This window comes from Poromitra crassiceps, assembly GCF_964638095.1.
Source record: "Poromitra crassiceps genome assembly, chromosome: 30".
Lineage (NCBI taxonomy): Eukaryota > Metazoa > Chordata > Actinopteri > Beryciformes > Melamphaidae > Poromitra > Poromitra crassiceps.
The window spans coordinates 3,994,541-4,013,618 of NC_139652.1; the positions used below are offsets into that span (position 1 = coordinate 3,994,541).

The window sequence follows — 19,078 nt, forward strand, 5'->3', positions numbered from 1 at the left end:
CACTGGTAATCTACATTTACACTTGAGACTTTGCATTAATGACTTGGACTTGACTTGGTAATCTACATTTATACCTGAGACTCGTGCCTTAAGACTGACCTGGGACTCCTGCAGAGTTGACTTGGTCTCCTTGTTATTCTATTTACAGTAACTGTGTAATAGTGTGTTTCTGATGCTGACTGTGTGTGTGTGGGCCTGTGTGCCTGTGTGTACCTGTGTGTTTGTGTGTGTGTGTGTGTGTGTGTACCTGTGTGCCTGTGTGTGTGTGTGTGTGTGTGCCTGTGTGTGTGTGTGTCAGTGTCGCGAGGCTCTCACCACCAGGCAGAAGCTGATAGCTCAGGATTACAAAGTGAGTTATTCACTGGCGAAGGCCTGCAAGTCTGACCTGAGGAAGTATCGCTGCAGCGTGGACACCAACATGCCCCGTGCCCGTGAGGCACGCCTCTCCTACCTGCTACTCTGCCTCGAGTCCGCCGTGCACAGAGGTACCCGTCAATCACCCTGCCCCGCCCACTGAGTCATCTGCCTGTCAATCACTCTCTGTCAGTCAGTGGTTTATTCAAATCTATTTTTTATGCCTCTGCCCGGCGATAGCCATGGCCGGAGGCATTATGCTTTCGGGTTGTACGTACGTACGTCCGTACATCCCTCTGATTCTTGTTAACGCGATATCTCAGGAACACCTTGATGGAATTGCCTCAAATTTGGCTCAAACGTCCACTTGGACTCAAGGATGAACTGAATATAAGGATGAACTGATATATTTTGGTGGTCAAAGTTCAAGGTTACTGTGACCTTACGAACGGTAATTTCATGCGCGTTAACCAGCGTTTCCGCTAGGGGGGAAAAATGATTTCAGTTTCCTAGACAGTTGGAATAAATTCCTGTCAAATATTAGATCTGTGTTTATCGAGCTTGAAAACAATTGATAGCAGGTTATAGTTTATAATCTCGATATTGCTGAAAATTCCCTGCACCAACCATGTTTCTATGACTGGCTGATTTCAAACAAGCGGTTTCATCTGAAAAACAAACAATGAACAAACTGTGTTTCTGGTTTTTGCAGGCCGTGTGGTGACGGGTGAGTGTCAGGGTGAGATGTTGGACTACCGGCGTATGTTGATGGAGGACTTCTCTCTGAGTCCAGAGATCGTTCTTCACTGCCGCTCTGAGATCGAGGCTCACTGCTCCGGCCTGCACCGCAAGGGCCGCACGCTGCACTGCCTCATGAGGGTGGGCCGTGGAGACCTGGGCGCCATCGACACGCTTTGCCAGAAGGCTGTGAGTCAGCAATGTTACTAACATTACCTTCAAAACCATTAACATACTGTCAGAAGTCTGTGAGTCAGCAATGTTACTAACATTACAAAACCATCAACACACTGTCAGAAGTCTGAGTCAGCAATGTTACTAGCATTACCTTCAAAACCATTAACACACTGTCAGAAGTCTGTGAGTCAGCAATGTTACTAACATTACCTTCAAAACCATTAACATACTGTCAGAAGTCTGTGAGTCAGCAATGCTACTAACATTACCTTCAAAACCATCAACATACTGTCAGAAGTCTGAGTCAGCAATGTTACTAACATTACCTTCAAAACCATCAACATACTGTCAGAAGTCTGTGAGTCAGCAATGTTACTAACATTACCTTCAAAACCATCAACACACTGTCAGAAGTCTGTGAGTCAGCAATGTTACTAACATTACCTTCAAAACCATCATCACACTGTCAGAAGTCTGTGAGTCAGCAATGTTACTAACATTACCTTCAAAACCATCAACACACTGTCAGAAGGCTGTGAGTCAGCAATGTTACTAACATTACCTTCAAAACCATCATCACACTGTCAGAAGTCTGTGAGTCAGCAATGTTACTAACATTACCTTCAAAACCATCAACACACTGTCAGAAGTGTGAGTCAGCAATGTTACTAACATTACCTTCAAAACCATCAACACACTGTCAGAAGTCTGTGAGTCAGCAATGTTACTAACATTACCTTCAAAACCATCAACACACTGTCAGAAGGCTGTGAGTCAGCAATGTTACTAACATTACCTTCAAAACCATCAACACACTGTCAGAAGTCTGAGTCAGCAATGTTACTAACATTACCTTCAAAACCATTAACACTCTGTCAGAAGTGTGAGTCAGCAATGTTACTAACATTACCTTCAAAACCATCAACACACTGTCAGAAGTTTGTGAGTCAGCAATGTTACTAACATTACCTTCAAAACCATTAACACACTGTCAGAAGTCTGAGTCAGCAATGTTACTAACATTACCTTCAAAACTATTAACACACTGTCAGAAGTCTGAGTCAGCAATGTTACTAACATTACCTTCAAAACCATTAACACACTGTCAGAAGTCTGTGAGTCAGCAATGTTACTAACATTACCTTCAAAACCATCAACACACTGTCAGAAGTGTGAGTCAGCAATGTTACTAACATTACCTTCAAAACCATCAACACACTGTCAGAAGTCTGTGAGTCAGCAATGTTACTAACATTACCTTCAAAACCATTAACACACTGTCAGAAGTGTGAGTCAGCAATGTTACTAACATTACCTTCAAAACCATCAACACACTGTCAGAAGTCTGTGAGTCAGCAATGTTACTAACATTACCTTCAAAACCATCAACACACTGTCAGAAGTCTGTGAGTCAGCAATGTTACTAACATTACCTTCAAAACCATTAACACACTGTCAGAAGGCTGTGAGTCAGCAATGTTACTAACATTACCTTCAAAACCATCAACACACTGTCAGAAGTCTGAGTCAGCAATGTTACTAACATTACCTTCAAAACCATTAACACACTGTCAGAAGGCTGTGAGTCAGCAATGTTACTAACATTACCTTCAAAACCATTAACATACTGTCAGAAGGCTGTGAGTCAGCAATGTTACTAACATTACCTTCAAAACCATTAACACTCTGTCAGAAGTGTGAGTCAGCAATGTTACTAACATTACCTTCAAAACCATCAACACACTGTCAGAAGTCTGTGAGTCAGCAATGTTACTAACATTCCTCATGAGAGGTGTGTTGGAGGCTGAGCAAGTCAGCAAGGCATGCCATGGTCGTGCTAGTCGCCAAAAACATTTAATTTTTAATTTTTTGTGATGTCAATTTTAGATGCTGACTTTTGATCACATCCTTTTGTACATTTGTATGTTTATTTAATTGAATTGTATCATTATCTATTTGACTATGAATGCTATGAGCAGAAGAAAGAATTCCCACACACTATCCGGTTACTGGCAAACTTTATTGAGCAACGTTTCGGTCATTCATCAGGCAAAACTATGAATGCTATGAATTTAAGACAAATTAAAAGTAATTTACTTGACACCCTTGTATTTATTCTATTAATTTGTGGTGTAGGGCTATATGGGGGGAGGGGGGGGCGTTGAGGGTAGGTTCATTCAGCGATACCCTAGAAAACCTCCCTCTTTTTCACAGCCCGATGTTGGCAGGTGATGTTGGTGTTGAAGTCAGTTTGGTGTTGAAGTCAGTTTGGTGTTAGTTGGCGTGTTTGGTGGTGAAGTCGGTCTGGTGTTTCCTCCTCAGCTCCAGACTCTGATCCAGGAGGCGGATCCCGGAGCGGACTACCGGATCGACCGAGCGCTGAACGAAGCGTGCGAGTCGGTCATCCAGACCGCCTGCAAACACATCCGCAACGGAGACCCCATGTGAGCACTCTGCACTTTCTGCCTATCAGTGACCTCACACACGCAAACATACACACACACACACACACACACACACACACGCACGCGCTCACACTCACACTCACACTCACACACACACACACACACACACCTCAGCTTTCCTCATTGGTTAAATATTGCTTTATTTGTATTATATATTTGTATTGTGTCTGACGTGTTGTGCTTTGTGGACTAGACCATTGGTTCTCAAATGGGGGTCCGGGGACCCCCAGGGGTCCGTGGCACTTTGCAAGGGGGTCCGTGAAAAGTTTTCAGAAAAATAAAAATAAAAACTTTTTTTTTCCTTTTCGCAAAAGCTTCATAGTTCAAAGAAAATTTGTTGTGCTTTAAATCTAAAAAGGTTAATGGATTACATTTTAATCTAACAAACCTATCAATTTAAAAGTCAAGCACGTTACCGTGGAAACAATTAAGCTTAGCCCAAAATCACAAATCAGAATGAGGGGGTCCCCGGTACATTTTTATGCCTCCGCCGGCGAAGCCAGGCCGAAGGCATTATGGATCCGGGTTGTCCGTCCGTACGGCCGTCCGTACGGATGTTTGTTAACGCCATATCTGAGGAACGCCTTGACGGAATTTCATCAGATTCGCCTTAAACATTCACTTAGGCTCAAGGATGATCTGATTAGATTTTGGTGGTCAAAGGTCAAAGGTCAAGGTCACTATGACCTCTCGAACGCCATTTTCAAGCTTGTTAACGCGATATCTGAGGAACGCCTGGACGGAATTTCATCAGATTCGCCTTAAACATTCACTTAGGCTCAAGGATGATCTGATTAGATTTTGGTGGTCAAAGGTCAAAGGTCAAGGTCACTGTGACCTCTCGAACGCCATTTTCAAGCTTGTTAACGCGATATCTGTGGAACGCCTGGACGGAATTTCATCAGATTCGCCTTAAACATTCACTTAGGCTCAAGGATGATCTGATTAGATTTTGGTGGTCAAAGGTCAAGGTCACTGTGACCTCTCGAACGCCATTTTCAAGCTTGTTAACGCGATATCTGAGGAACGCCTGGATGGAATTTCATCAGATTCGCCTTAAACATTCACTTAGGCTCAAGTATGATCTGATTAGATTTTGGTGGTCAAAGGTCAAAGGTCAAGGTCACTGTGACCTCTCGAACGCCATTTTCAAGCTTGTTAACGCGATATCTGAGGAACGCATGGACGGAATTTCATCAGATTCACCTTAAACATTCACTTAGGCTCAAGGATGATCTGATTAGATTTTGGTGGTCAAAGGTCAAAGGTCAAGGTCACTGTGACCTCTCGAACGCCATTTTCAAGCTTGTTAACGCGATATCTGAGGAACGCCTGGACGGAATTTCATCAGATTCGCCTTAAACATTCACTTAGGCTCAAGGATGATCTGATTAGATTTTGGTGGTCAAAGGTCAAAGGTCAAGGTCACTGTGACCTCTCGAACGCCATTTTCAAGCTTGTTAACGCGATATCTGAGGAACGCCTGGACGGAATTTAATCAGATTCGCCTTAAACATTCACTTAGGCTCAAGGATGATCTGATTTGATTTTGGTGGTCAAAGGTCAAAGGTCAAGGTCACTGTGACCTCTCCAACGCCATTTTCAAGCTTGTTAACGCGATATCTGAGGAACGCCTGGATGGAATTTCATCAGATTCGCCTTAAACATTCACTTAGGCTCAAGGATGATCTGTTTAGATTTTGGTGGTCAAAGGTCAAGGTCACTGTGACCTCTCAAACGCCATTTTCAAGCTTGTTAACGCCATATCTGAGGAACGCCTGGACGGAATTTCATCAGATTCGCCTTAAACATTCACTTAGGCTCAAGGATGAACTGATTCCATTTTGGTTATCAAAGGTCAAAGGTCAAGGTCACAGTGACCTAACAAATGCCATTTTCAAGCTCGGTAACGCCATATCTCAGTAACACATTGACTAAATTTCTTCACATTTGGCTCAAATATCCAATTCTGCACAGAAACGCCTTGATGCAATTTCTTCCAATTTGGCTCCAACATCCACTTGGACTCAAGAATGAACTAATGGCGGAGGCATAAGTCCGCGTTGCGGTCGTTCTAGTCTGAAAAACATTTGAGAACCTCTGGACTAGACAGTGTGTGTCTGTGTGTGTGTATGACGTGTTGTGCTTTGTGGACTACATAGCTGAGTAAAGTGTTGTGGTGTTGTTGTTGTTGTTGTGGTGTTGTTGTTGCTGTAGGATCCTGTCGTGCCTCATGGAGCATCTGTACACAGAGAAGATGGTGGAGGACTGTGAGCACCGGCTGCTGGAGCTGCAGTACTTCATTGCCAGAGACTGGAAGTAAGAGTCTGTGAAGTGCTTCAAGCCCCGCCCCCTCCTCCAGTCTCTTTGTCATAGAGACACTGTGTAATGCGTCATCATTCAGAAACCACGCCCAAGACGGGGGAAAACGGAAACCCCCCCTCCAATCCTGGCGTTCTCCTATGTCACGTGCATGGTTGCGTGTTGCACCAAAAGATCGTATATACGGAAGATGAACACTCCAACTTACTTCTTGACAGCTAGATCCACATTTTTCTTCTCGCCAATTCTCAATGGCTTCCTTGTTTTACTCGGGAGTACAAAAAAACTTTAACTGCCGATTTTTTACATTTGTTGTCTGCGCAGCCCCACCACACAACAGCTTTTAGCTATGTTTAATTCAAGGAAAATGACGCTGGTGTGTGGGAGTGAACGGAGCGTTTCCCCCGTGATGGGCGTGGCCTATTTCATGCAGTGTCTCTATAGCTGTATACAACCATTGATGTTCTATTCAAACGTACAACACACGCCATCATTTGTGCCAAAGAACTTAACTTGATAAGAACTGAAGCTAATACCTTGTTCCACCCATTATTCCATCGCAGCAGGTAGACCACAGCACTGTTCTCTTTTTGTTCAACTCTTTGTCTGGTGCAGAGCGGAAATACCGGAAACAGCCGCCGCCATGACAGTTGCCCGCATTTCCGGAAAAACGTTTTAGAGTTTTAGGCTCACAATATTGTTCTAATATCAAAAACTAGCCAACATACATTAGCGCCAGGTGGGCTTTTTGAGCCTGGCGAACATAGCTAATGGGTTAACAGCTAGCTAACGGCAGAGGGTGTTTACTGTAAATATTGTATTATGGATGGACTGCATTGTTATGGCGCTTTTATCCAGAGCACTTTACAATGTGCCTACATTCACCCATTCACACAGCTGCCACGCAGGGTGCTGCCACAGCCATCGGGAGTAATTTGGGGTTCAGTGGCCCAAGGACACTTCGACATGCGGGGGATCGAACCACCGACCTTCTGATTAGTGGACGACACGCTCTACCCCCTGACAAAGAAATGACAAAATACACTGAAAACTGGCCTAAAATGTATGTATGTGTATATATATATATATATACACACACATACATACATTATATATATATAGAGAGAGAAATATATCAAACTTGTGTCATATTAAGCATCCTCCAACAGTTCAATGAAACAAACGTGAATTCACAATAGCTTTGACCCCATACGAGAATTTGCAGGATGGCAAAATGCAGGGTGGCAGGGACAGCCCACCCTACTCTGCCTCTGCCACCCTACATTTGTAAATCCTCATGGTGTGACATCACTTCCTGTCTGAGTGTCATGATGTCATGTAAGTCTAAAGCCCAGCTGCTGTGTGTCGCCCCCTGCAGGCTGGACCCCATCCTGTATAAGAAGTGTCAGGGCGACGCGTCGCGGCTCTGCCACACACACGGCTGGAACGAGACCAGCGAGATGATGCCGCCCGGCGCCATCTTCTCCTGCCTGTACCGGCACGCCTACCGCTCTGTGGAGCAGGGCCGCCGGGTGAGACACACACACACACACACACACACACACACACACACACACACACACTAACCCTACCGCTCTGTGGAGCAGGGCCGCCGGGTGAGACACACACACACACACACACACACACACACACACACACACACTAACCCTACCGCTCTGTGGAGCAGGGCCGCCGGGTGAGACACACACACACACACTAACCCTACCGCTCTGTGGAGCAGGGCCGCCGGGTGAGACACACACACACACACACACACACACACACACACACACACTAACCCTACCGCTCTGTGGAGCAGGGCCGCCGGGTGAGACACACACACACACACACACACACACACACACACACACACACACACTAACCCTACCGCTCTGTGGAGCAGGGCCGCCGGGTGAGACACACACACACACACACTAACCCTACCGCTCTGTGGAGCAGGGCCGCCGGGTGAGACACACACACACACACACACACACACACACACACACACACACACACACACACAAACACACACACACTAACCCTACCGCTCTGTGGAGCAGGGCCGCCGGGTGAGACACACACACACACACACACACACACACACACTAACCCTACCGCTCTGTGGAGCAGGGCCGCCGGGTGAGACACACACACACACACACACACACACACACACACACACACACACACACACACTAACCCTACCGCTCTGTGGAGCAGGGCCGCCGGGTGAGACACACACACACACACACACACACACACACACTAACCCTACTACTGCTGTGCATTGACCTTTGACCTTTCAGTTTAGCTTGACTGTGATGTCATATTTTTATTTTTATTTTTATTTCACCTTTATACAGGGGAGGCCCTGTTACAATTGAACAATTACAGTAGTTACATGTTAACCGACAACAGGTAAAACAAACAGAATAGGTAAAAGTACATGAACCAAAACAAGTCAAGTCTATTTGTATAGCACATTTCATACACAGAGGCAATTCAAAGTGCTTCACATAAAATGGATGACACAAGAAAATAAAAGAATGAAAAAATAAAAAAGAGAGGATAAAATAGACATTTAAAATGGTATACCTTTTTATACCTATAATTTTATGCCTCCTTTCGCAAAACTCAGGCCTGGACACGATGTTATTTATCTTTATACTGCAGTTTTACACAAAGTATATCTTGAGTGGCTACATCCACACATCAGCCATAACTATGGACTCAAACTATGGCGGCAGATCATTGAATCTGTCAAAGTTGGAAAGACTCGACACCCAGACGTCATGTGATGTAACGTTTGATGTCAGAGTAGTCAGGTTATCATGAATACAACTATATCAGTCATTGTCAGAAATGATGGAGCAACGTGTTTTCACAGCACCCCAAATCAAGTCATTTTAACATACAAATGTGAGACTTTAACTTTAAAAGGATCTAAAATTACATACAGTAAAAATGTTGATCTTGAAGTTAGTGTGCGGTCAGAGTTGTCCTGATCTTAAATATATTCTGCCTTTGGGGGCCTTGGGGTGTGGCTTGGGCCTGTGGGGGGGTGGCTTAGGCCTGTGGGGGTGTGGCTTAGGTATGTGGGGGTGTGGCTTGAGCCTGTGGGGGGGGTGGCTTAGGCCTGTGGGGGGGGTGGCTAAAATCTCTTTATGGGAGCACCAAAAATTCCTATAAGCAGGAAAAACCCTGCTTCTGTGCGCAATTCAACCCTAACTTCACAATCGGTCAGGATTGTAAAAGTCCAGCTTACATGAACAGCAAGTTGAAGCTTCACTGACCTCAGAATGTCCTCTAGCGTCCTAACGGAGAGCCTGCAGCAGGAAGCCAGGGGGTGACTGTGAGTACCACCTCTGACCTTTGACCTGGTGACAGTAATTGAAATCAATGGGGAACTGGAAATCTCTCACGATGACATGCGTGACATGATTGTGTAATTGATGATGTGATATCGCTGCATGGACCAGTTTGATTTGAAAGGTGTGATTTGCTGCAGCTGTGATCCTTCAGCATCTGGATGAAGAATGTGTTCCAACATCTCCTTATAAATGATAATTAAAATTTAGTATTTATGCTGAATGATATATATATACATACACACACACACACACACACACACACACACAGACACACACATACATGTACATAATACTTTATTGCAGTGTTTCTCAAACAGTGGTCCGCGGACCACTAGAGTAGATTAATATTTTTTTCCTTTTTTTTACCTCCCACTATCCAATCAGAGAAATGTTTACATTTTCTGGGAAACTTAAGGTTAGATCACGATGCCTCTAAAGGACTATATGTATTTTTCACCCCGAATCCAACGCTACCACCAGTGACTCTCTACGACGTATGGTTGCAGAGATACGTCCATTCTGCCTGCAGGGCTACAGGAGAGAGACAGAGTACAGCGGGTGGTTGGGAGTTCCAAGTTACTGACCAAACACTCTATTTCAGTAATTGCTGTCAGAATATAGAGCCATTTAACACTTATTTGAACACAAAAACATCACTGAATGCAACTTGAAGATGGCAAAAGATAGCCTATTTGAATTTATTGAACTTGAAAAAACTTTCTTTGAACTTTGAATATATTTGAACTGAACAGGAGAAATAAATGTAAAAAAAAAAAAAAAGGTAAATGGACTAAAATAAATTACATACCGGTATATATATTTTTTATATCGGTTATCTTGTTTTCGTAATTGTGGGAAGTCAAAAATTTGATTAATTGTACTGCCATTTGTCATTTAATTAGCATGTAATTTATAGTTGAAGTAGTAGTAGTAGTAGTATTGTTTTTGGGGATGTTTTGGGAGTTAGGTGGTCCCCGAGTTTTTTTCATTGGTTTAAGTGGTCCTTGGTCTGAAAAAGTTTGAGAAACACTGCTTTATTGGATCAGCAGTGATTCTTGTGCTCGCTCTCCTACAGGCTTCATAGACTTATTCCTCCAACATGGCCGACATTCTCCTGCAGGTTACAGATGGCTTCTCTCCATTGAGTGCAGTGTGAAGAAGCAGCTGTCTATTCTGCAAAACGTTAAAGTGGTTACACTAATTACCGGTAATCAAGGGAGATTTTTATTTATTTATTGAACAATCAAATCAGCAGTGATTGATGAAGCAGTTCTTGATTGCAGCTGTCGCGGGACTGTAAGGTGGAGGTGCAGCGGATCCTCCACCAGAGGGCGCTGGACGTGAAGCTGGACCCCGAGCTGCAGAGACGCTGCATGACCGACCTGGGCAAGTGGTGCAGCGAGAAGACCGATTCCGGACAGGTGAGACACACACACACACACATACACACACACACATACATACACACACATACACACACACACACACACACACTGATTGTTTTGAAGTTTATTCAGGAACATATTGCATCAAGTTAACACTACGGTAGATTAATTGCATGTCCTTTACAGTATAAATGTTAAATGTTAAAAACACAAACAAAACATGGGCCAGATGTATGTTTTGAAAATGATCGCTAGATCAGCTCTGCCTCCACCAACGCTAGATCAGCTCTGCCTCCGCCAAAACGTTTAAGCCAGCTTACGGTTGGCAGTGGAAAGCATTTGGTTGACCTGCTGGTCCCACTTCAAGTTGCCTTGAATCCATAGGCCGACCTTGACTGACGACACCACTTCTAGATGGTGGTCATTCAGAACCAGGGGGAAGTGGATGGCGGGAAAAATGTACATGGACATCTTTACATTGACTAGGGTTGAGCTGCATAGCCTGGTTTGAAACCCAGGAGGACAGCTCGTCCATGACAGATTGCAGAGAGGAGGGCTGGGTGAGGTGGTGCTGTTCTGCGATGGTCATGTTATCCACATACTTCCACCTGGCTACATGGGAGCACAGAGCAGTGTCAATCACGGCCAGGAAGATGACTGGTGCTAGCTTAGTCCCCTGTGCCACTCCACAGGTCAGGTGGAGTCTTGAGGACAGACAGCTCTGGTATCTCACCTGCTGTCGGCGATCAGTCATGAAATCTAGGACACAGGGGATGAGCTCAGGCCTAACTCCCAGTTCAATCAGGCAATTTGCGGCCATGTTGTGATTAACCTTATCAAAGGCTTTAGAGAAGTCAGTGACGGCCAGAGCACAGCACGTTTAGACTTTAGGGCTGTCCCAACGCGACCACGTCGTCATCGACTACATAAATGCGTCAACTTGCATTACGTGCGCCGATGCGTCGAAATTACGCGAAGCAAAGATAATTAATACATTAGATAACTCTGTTCCAATATGTTATTTCAAAATAAAAGTTTTGAATGTCATCTGTGTGCTTTAGACTTGTGTAGAAGGGTTTTTAATTTGGAAAAAATACGACCAGAAGTCACATTATTGTGGCTGTCCTAGCGGAAGTGGCTAACGTAGATGGCTGCGCGCCTCTATCACAAAGTTATTCATAAGCGACAGGACAAGCTACAAAACATTATCCACGATCATCTAAAGTGTGGGAGCATTTTAGACCAAGACCCAACAATGTGCTGCTCTGTAACGTTAAACTGAATCGTTGGATTAATTGACTAATCAAAAAAATTGTAATTCGATTAATCGAGAAGAAAATAGTTGTTTGGGACAGGACTGTAGATCTGTAAAGACAGTCCATGAGGCTAGTGAGGGCATCTCTTGTAGATCTCCCTTTTCTACATCCATATTGTTGGGGGTCAAGACGACCTTCAATGTGCTGCCATATCCAGTCAGCCACATGATTGACAGCTGTGTTGGGGGCGTGTCTCTGAGCTGTGAATGACAGCTTAGCTATGTTGGGGGCATGTCTGAGCTGTGATTGACAGCTGTGCTGGGGGCGTGTTTCTGAGCTCTGATTGACAGCTGTGCTGGAGGCGTGTCTCTGAGCTCTGATTGACAGCTGTGTTGGGGGCGGCCTCTTGTTTGCAGGAGCTGGAGTGTCTTCAGGACCATCTGGAGGACCTGGTGTCTGACTGCAGAGACGTGGTGGGCAACCTGACCGAGCTGGAGTCTGAGGTACGCACGCACACACACACACACGCACACGCACACACACACGCACACACGCGTGCGTCTGGGCGTCTGACGCTCTAGCATTTGCAGTGTCCTGCCCCTTTTGATTAAAGCTTTGAAGCGTCGATTTTTTGGGGGGGTCAGCCCTAGAAAGAATAAATAAAATGCTTCCATACTGCTCACCTGGCATAATCCAAGTCTCCACAAGCCCGGAGACGCCAAGTTGACATGAAAAGACATCATTTACAGCCTGTTTTTAGCTGAAATATAGACATGCGCAGCTGGTACCTTCACCTCCAGTGCAGGATATCTGCTGTGTCTGTTGTCTCTGTCTGTCATCTCATGATATCAGCTGTGTCTGTTGTCTCTGTCTGTCGTCTCAAGATATCAGCTGCGTCTGTTGTCTCTGTCTGTCGTCTCAAGATATCAGCTGTGTCTGTTGTGTCTGTCTGTTGTCTCAAGATATCAGCTGTGTCTGTCGTCTCAAGATATCAGCTGTGTCTGCTGTCTCTGTCTGTTGTCTCAAGATATCAGCTGTGTCTGTTGTGTCTGTCTGTTGTCTCAAGATATCAGCTGTGTCTGTCGTCTCAAGATATCAGCTGTTGACTCAAGATATCAGCTGTGTCCGTTGTCTCTGCCTGTTGTCTCAGCATATCAACTGTCTGTTGTCTCTGTCTGTTTCAAGATATCAGCTGTGTCTGTTGTCTCAAGATATCAGCTGTTTGTTGTCTCTGTCTGTTGTCTCAAGATATCAAGCTGTGTCTGTTGTCTCTGCCTGTTGTCTCTCTCAGGATATCAGCTGTCTGTTGTCTCTGCCTGTTGTCTCAGGATATCAGCTGTCTGTTGTCTGTCTGTTGTCTCAGCATATCAGCTGTGTTGTCTCAAGATATCAGCTGTGTCTGTTGTCTCAATATATGTGTCTCTGTTGTCTCTGTTGTCTCAAGATATCAGCTGTGTCTGTTGTCTGTCTGTTGTCGCACTATATCAGGTGTCTGTTGCACAGGAGGTTTTTCTAGTGAGGCAAGGGAGGAGCCCCCTCCCTTATTTTTTGAGAAGAAAAGGGAGTTTATATTTTTTTAATAAATAAACCAACATAAAGAAAAGAAGTCGCACACTCAAAATCTCCTCTGCTGTGTTTTAATGGTTACACCAGGTGTAACCATTAAAACACACATTTGCAGTGTCCTGCCCCTTTTGATTAAAGCTTTGAAGCGTCGATTTTTTGGGGGGGTCAGCCCTAGAAAGAATAAATAAAATGCTTCCATACTGCTCACCTGGCATAATCCAAGTCTCCACAAGCCCGGAGACGCCAAGTTGACATGAAAAGACATCATTTACAGCCTGTTTTTAGCTGAAATATAGACATGCGCAGCTGGTACCTTCACCTCCAGTGCAGGATATCTGCTGTGTCTGTTGTCTCTGTCTGTCATCTCATGATATCAGCTGTGTCTGTTGTCTCTGTTGTCTCAAGATATCAGCTGTGTCTGTTGTCTCCATCTGTTGTCTCAAGATATCAGCTGTGTCTGTTGTCTCCATCTGTTGTCTCAGGATATCAGCTGTGTCTGTTGTCTCAAGATATCAGCTGTGTCTGTTGTCTCTGTTGTCTCAAGATATCAGCTGTGTCTGTTGTCTCCATCTGTTGTCTCAAGATATCAGCTGTGTCTGTTGTCTCCATCTGTTGTCTCAAGATATCAGCTGTGTCTGTTGTCTCCATCTGTTGTCTCAAGATATCAGCTGTGTCTGTTGTTTCTGTAGTCTCAGGATATCAGCTGTATCTGTTGTCTCTGTCTGTTGTCTCAGGATATCCAGATTGAAGCGCTGCTGATGAGAGCCTGTGAGCCGGTCATCCAGACACACTGCCATGTGAGTCACCCTGTACGGGGGAGGGGAGGAGGGGAGGAGAGGAGGGGAGGAGGGGAGGAGGGGAGGAGAGGGGAGGGGGGGCTTCAAGGCTAAATGTACAACCAGCAAGTCAAGTCAGAGCAAATCAACAAATCAATTTAATATCCTAAAGAAAACTAAATCTCTAGATCTTTTCAATCACAATCTCTCTCTCTATCTCTCTCATAAATTCAAATTCAAAAAGGGCTTTATTGGCATGATAAGGTGCATCTTACATTGCCAAAGCATACATATAGCAACACTTAGTAATTACAAAAACAGAAAAACAAGAAGACATTTTGTTACCCAGTAACATAAGTCACAAAATCTGAAGATATTCAAAAAGGAAGAGAACATTTTTAATGGAATGTGATAATCTAGAAGACTATTGTTGACCCTAATATATTCAGAATAACAACAAAACTGTAATAAACAGGCAATTAGACAGGGTGGTAGTGCAAATAGTGAGCATTTACAGTATGTTTTACAGTAGATTCACATAATCTGTCTGTGTGTGTCTCTCTCCTCTCTCAGGAGGTAGCAGAGAATCAGATAGATACAGGTGATCTGATGTCTTCTGTCGCTTTCTCTCTCTCTCTCTCTCTCTCTCTCTCTCTCTCTCTCTCTCTCTCTCTCTCTCTCAGGACATAGCAGATAATCAGATAGATACAGGTGATCTGATGGAGTGCCTGGTTCAGAACAAACACCAGAAGGAGATGAATGAGAAATGTTCGGTGGGAGTAACGCACTTCCAGCTGGTGAGACACACACACACACATACACACACACACACACACACACACACACACACACACACACACACACACACACACACACACACACACACACACCTGGAAAATGCTTATTCCATATAGATGGAGTCAAACTGACAACAATAACTTCATTGTGAAAATCACATCCAGTCAAGAACATAGGGTACCTATGTAACCTGCAGTACAGGCCCACCTTTAACCTCATGTCAAATAGGGCTGCAACAACTAATCGATTAAATCGATTAAAATCGATTATTAAATTCGTTGGCAACGAATTTGATTATCGATTCGTTGCCTTTTTGGCAAAAAAAAAAAAAATTTTTTTTTTTTTTTTTTTTCATATTTCATTTGAGTTAAATTCAGATTATTGAAACTGGATTAGCCTGACCAGTGGAAGTGCGAAGAAGTGGTGTGAAGTGAAGTGGTGAAGGGCTAAAGGAAGTAGGCAGTGAAGGAGAGAGGAAGTGAAGTGGTGAAGGGCTAAAGGAAGTAGGCAGTGAAGGAGAGAGGAAGTGAAGTGGTGAAGGGCTAAAGGAAGTAGGCAGTGAAGGAGAGAGGAAGTGAAGTGGTGAAGGGCTAAAGGAAGTAGGCAGTGAAGGAGAGAGGAAGTGAAGTGGTGAAGGGCTAAAGGAAGTAGGCAGTGAAGGAGAGAGGAAGTGAAGTGGTGTTGGTGAAGTGTTCATGTTCTTGAGTAAATAAAAACAGTTTTCTACAATTTAACTTGGTTGTGGTTTCCCCCTTTTTGTATGCAAGTTTGAAGTGTTCCAATATAAACCACTAATGAATACAGTATAAACAAGAATGTTTTGATGCAGACTTATGTTGCAGGGACTACTAGAATCATCGTAATGTTGGAATTGTATGCATCAAAGGGTTAAATCGAGCATTTCTGAGCGATTTCAATATATCCGATTAATCGATTAATCGACAACTAACCCTACCGATTAATCGATTATCAAAATAATCGTTAGTTGCAGCCCTAATGTCAAACCTGCAGTACAGGCCTACCTTTAACCTCATGTCAAACCTGCAGTACAGGCCTACCTTTGCAGATTCAGGAGTCCTGTTTACAGAGAAGGGACCTTAGATCAGAACAAAATGAGGCGTAATGTGGGACTGCAGTACAGCTGTATAAAATAATATTTTACCTGGGCACTTCACACAGACTACCCGAAGTAAAGACACCGGAGCACTCTTTTCCGTCTGCACGTTTTAATAGAAGGGGCTGACTGACGTTTCGACAGACAAGTCTGTCTTCCTCAGAGTCTTTTTTTGACTCTGAGGAAGACAGACTTGTCTGTCGAAACGTCAGTCAGCCCCTTCTATTAAAACGTGCAGACGGAAAAGAGTGCTCCGGTGTCTTTACTTCGGGTAGTCTGTGTGAAGTGCCCAGGTAAAATATTATTTTATGCATATTGTCCTCCACTGTTGAGCACCAGGACCCTCTTTATTCCAAACCTGGCTGAAGCGCGCTGGACTCTATTACTACTGCAGTACAGCTGTGTTGCTGTAGTGTGTTTCACCAGTGAGGTGTAATGTGGGACTGATACAGCTGTGTTGCTGTAGTGTGTTTCACCAGTGAGGTGTAATGTGGGACTGATACAGCTGTGTTGCTGTAGTGTGTTTCACCAGTGAGGCGTAATGTGGGACTGATACAGCTGTGTTGCTGTAGTGCGTTTCACCAGTGAGGCGTAATGTGGGACTGCAGTACAGCTGTGTTGCTGTAGTGCGTTTCACCAGTGAGGTGTAATGTGGGACTGATACAGCTGTGTTGCTGTAGTGCGTTTCACCAGTGAGGTGTAATGTGGGACTGATACAGCTGTGTTGCTGTAGTGTGTTTCACCAGTGAGGTGTAATGTGGGACTGATACAGCTGTGTTGCTGTAGTGTGTTTCACCAGTGAGGTGTAATGTGGGACTGATACAGCTGTGTTGCTGTAGTGTGTTTCACCAGTGAGGCGTAATGTGGGACTGATACAGCTGTGTTGCTGTAGTGTGTTTCACCAGTGAGGTGTAATGTGGGACTGATACAGCTGTGTTGCTGTAGTGTGTTTCACCAGTGAGGTGTAATGTGGGACTGATACAGCTGTGTTGCTGTAGTGTGTTTCACCAGTGAGGTGTAATGTGGGACTGATACAGCTGTGTTGCTGTAGTGTGTTTCACCAGTGAGGTGTAATGTGGGACTGATACAGCTGTGTTGCTGTAGTGTGTTTCACCAGTGAGGCGTAATGTGGGACTGCAGTACAGCTGTGTTGCTGTAGTGTGTTTCACCAGTGAGGTGTAATGTGGGACTGATACAGCTGTGTTGCTGTAGTGCGTTTCACCAGTGAGGCGTAATGTGGGACTGCAGTACAGCTGTGTTGCTGTAGTGTGTTTCACCAGTGAGGTGTAATGTGGGACTGATACAGCTGTGTTGCTGTAGTGTGTTTCACCAGTGAGGTGTAATGTGGGACTGATACAGCTGTGTTGCTGTAGTGCGTTTCACCAGTGAGGCGTAATGTGGGACTGCAGTACAGCTGTGTTGCTGTAGTGTGTTTCACCAGTGAGGTGTAATGTGGGACTGATACAGCTGTGTTGCTGTAGTGTGTTTCACCAGTGAGGTGTAATGTGGGACTGCAGTACAGCTGTGTTGCTGTAGTGTGTTTCACCAGTGAGGTGTAATGTGGGACTGATACAGCTGTGTTGCTGTAGTGTGTTTCACCAGTGAGGTGTAATGTGGGACTGATACAGCTGTGTTGCTGTAGTGTGTTTCACCAGTGAGGCGTAATGTGGGACTGCAGTACAGCTGTGTTGCTGTAGTGTGTTTCACCAGTGAGGTGTAATGTGGGACTGATACAGCTGTGTTGCTGTAGTGTGTTTCACCAGTGAGGCGTAATGTGGGACTGATACAGCTGTGTTGCTGTAGTGTGTTTCACCAGTGAGGTGTAATGTGGGACTGCAGTACAGCTGTGTTGCTGTAGTGTGTTTCACCAGTGAGGCGTAATGTGGGACTGCAGTACAGCTGTGTTGCTGTAGTGTGTTTCACCAGTGAGGCGTAATGTGGGACTGATACAGCTGTGTTGCTGTAGTGTGTTTCACCAGTGAGGTGTAATGTGGGACTGCAGTACAGCTGTGTTGCTGTAGTGTGTTTCACCAGTGACACAAAGCATGTTGGATTCTTGTTGCAGATTCAGATCAAAGATTTCCGCTTCTCCTACAAGTTCAAGATGGCCTGCAAGGAAGACGTCCTGAAGCTCTGTCCCAACATCAAGAAGAAGTAAGACCCTCATCACATGACCATCACATGACCCGCCTTTCCTACACGATCACATGACATGACAAGAGATGAGATGAAAGATTTTATTTTCAGTGTCGGGAAATGTATCTGTAGCTACAAAATCCTTAAATTATCTAGCCACTTTAACCGTTCTACCAAGAAAATCAATTCCATGATTCTTTTCTAACTGAACCTGTGTGTGTGCGTGTGTGTTTGTGTGTGTGTGTGCGTGTGCGTGTGCGTGTGTGTGTGCGTGTGTGTGTGCGTGCGTGTGTGTGTCAGGGTGGATGTGGTGATCTGCCTCAGCACCACGGTGAGGAACGATACGCTGCAGGACGCCAAGGAGCAGCGCGTCTCCGTCAAGTGCCGCAAACAGCTGAGAGTGGAGGAGCTGGAGATGGTAAGCCCCGCCCCTAACCCCTGCTCTGACCCCGCCCCTCCGCTCTCTCACACACTCTTGACATCTGGAACTAAAGGAGTTCATTGAATAAGTTGAATCCCTCCTGATTACTGGTTGATCTCTGCTCTGTGTGTCTCTGTGTTGTATGACTGGTGCAGTCAGAGGACATCCGCCTGGAGCCAGACCTGTATGACTCCTG

General features: G+C 44.8%; 1 protein-coding gene across 1 annotated transcript in view; it reads left to right on the plus strand.

Annotated features, from left to right (window-relative positions):
• Positions 1–19,078, plus strand: part of glg1a (golgi glycoprotein 1a) — a gene marked incomplete at its 5' end in the record, with an annotated part of 62,502 nt that overhangs the window by 31,219 nt on the left and 12,205 nt on the right. Inside the window, 12 exons of the mRNA XM_083662953.1 lie at positions 299–485; positions 1,067–1,281; positions 3,592–3,713; positions 5,952–6,053; positions 7,435–7,588; positions 10,714–10,851; positions 12,488–12,574; positions 14,372–14,434; positions 15,097–15,210; positions 18,391–18,479; positions 18,762–18,879; positions 19,038–19,078. The exon at positions 19,038–19,078 is cut by the window's right edge and continues 52 nt beyond it. Of these exons, the coding sequence (XP_083519079.1) occupies positions 299–485; positions 1,067–1,281; positions 3,592–3,713; positions 5,952–6,053; positions 7,435–7,588; positions 10,714–10,851; positions 12,488–12,574; positions 14,372–14,434; positions 15,097–15,210; positions 18,391–18,479; positions 18,762–18,879; positions 19,038–19,078 (1,430 nt within the window). The remainder of the gene's footprint in view (positions 1–298; positions 486–1,066; positions 1,282–3,591; positions 3,714–5,951; positions 6,054–7,434; positions 7,589–10,713; positions 10,852–12,487; positions 12,575–14,371; positions 14,435–15,096; positions 15,211–18,390; positions 18,480–18,761; positions 18,880–19,037) is intronic.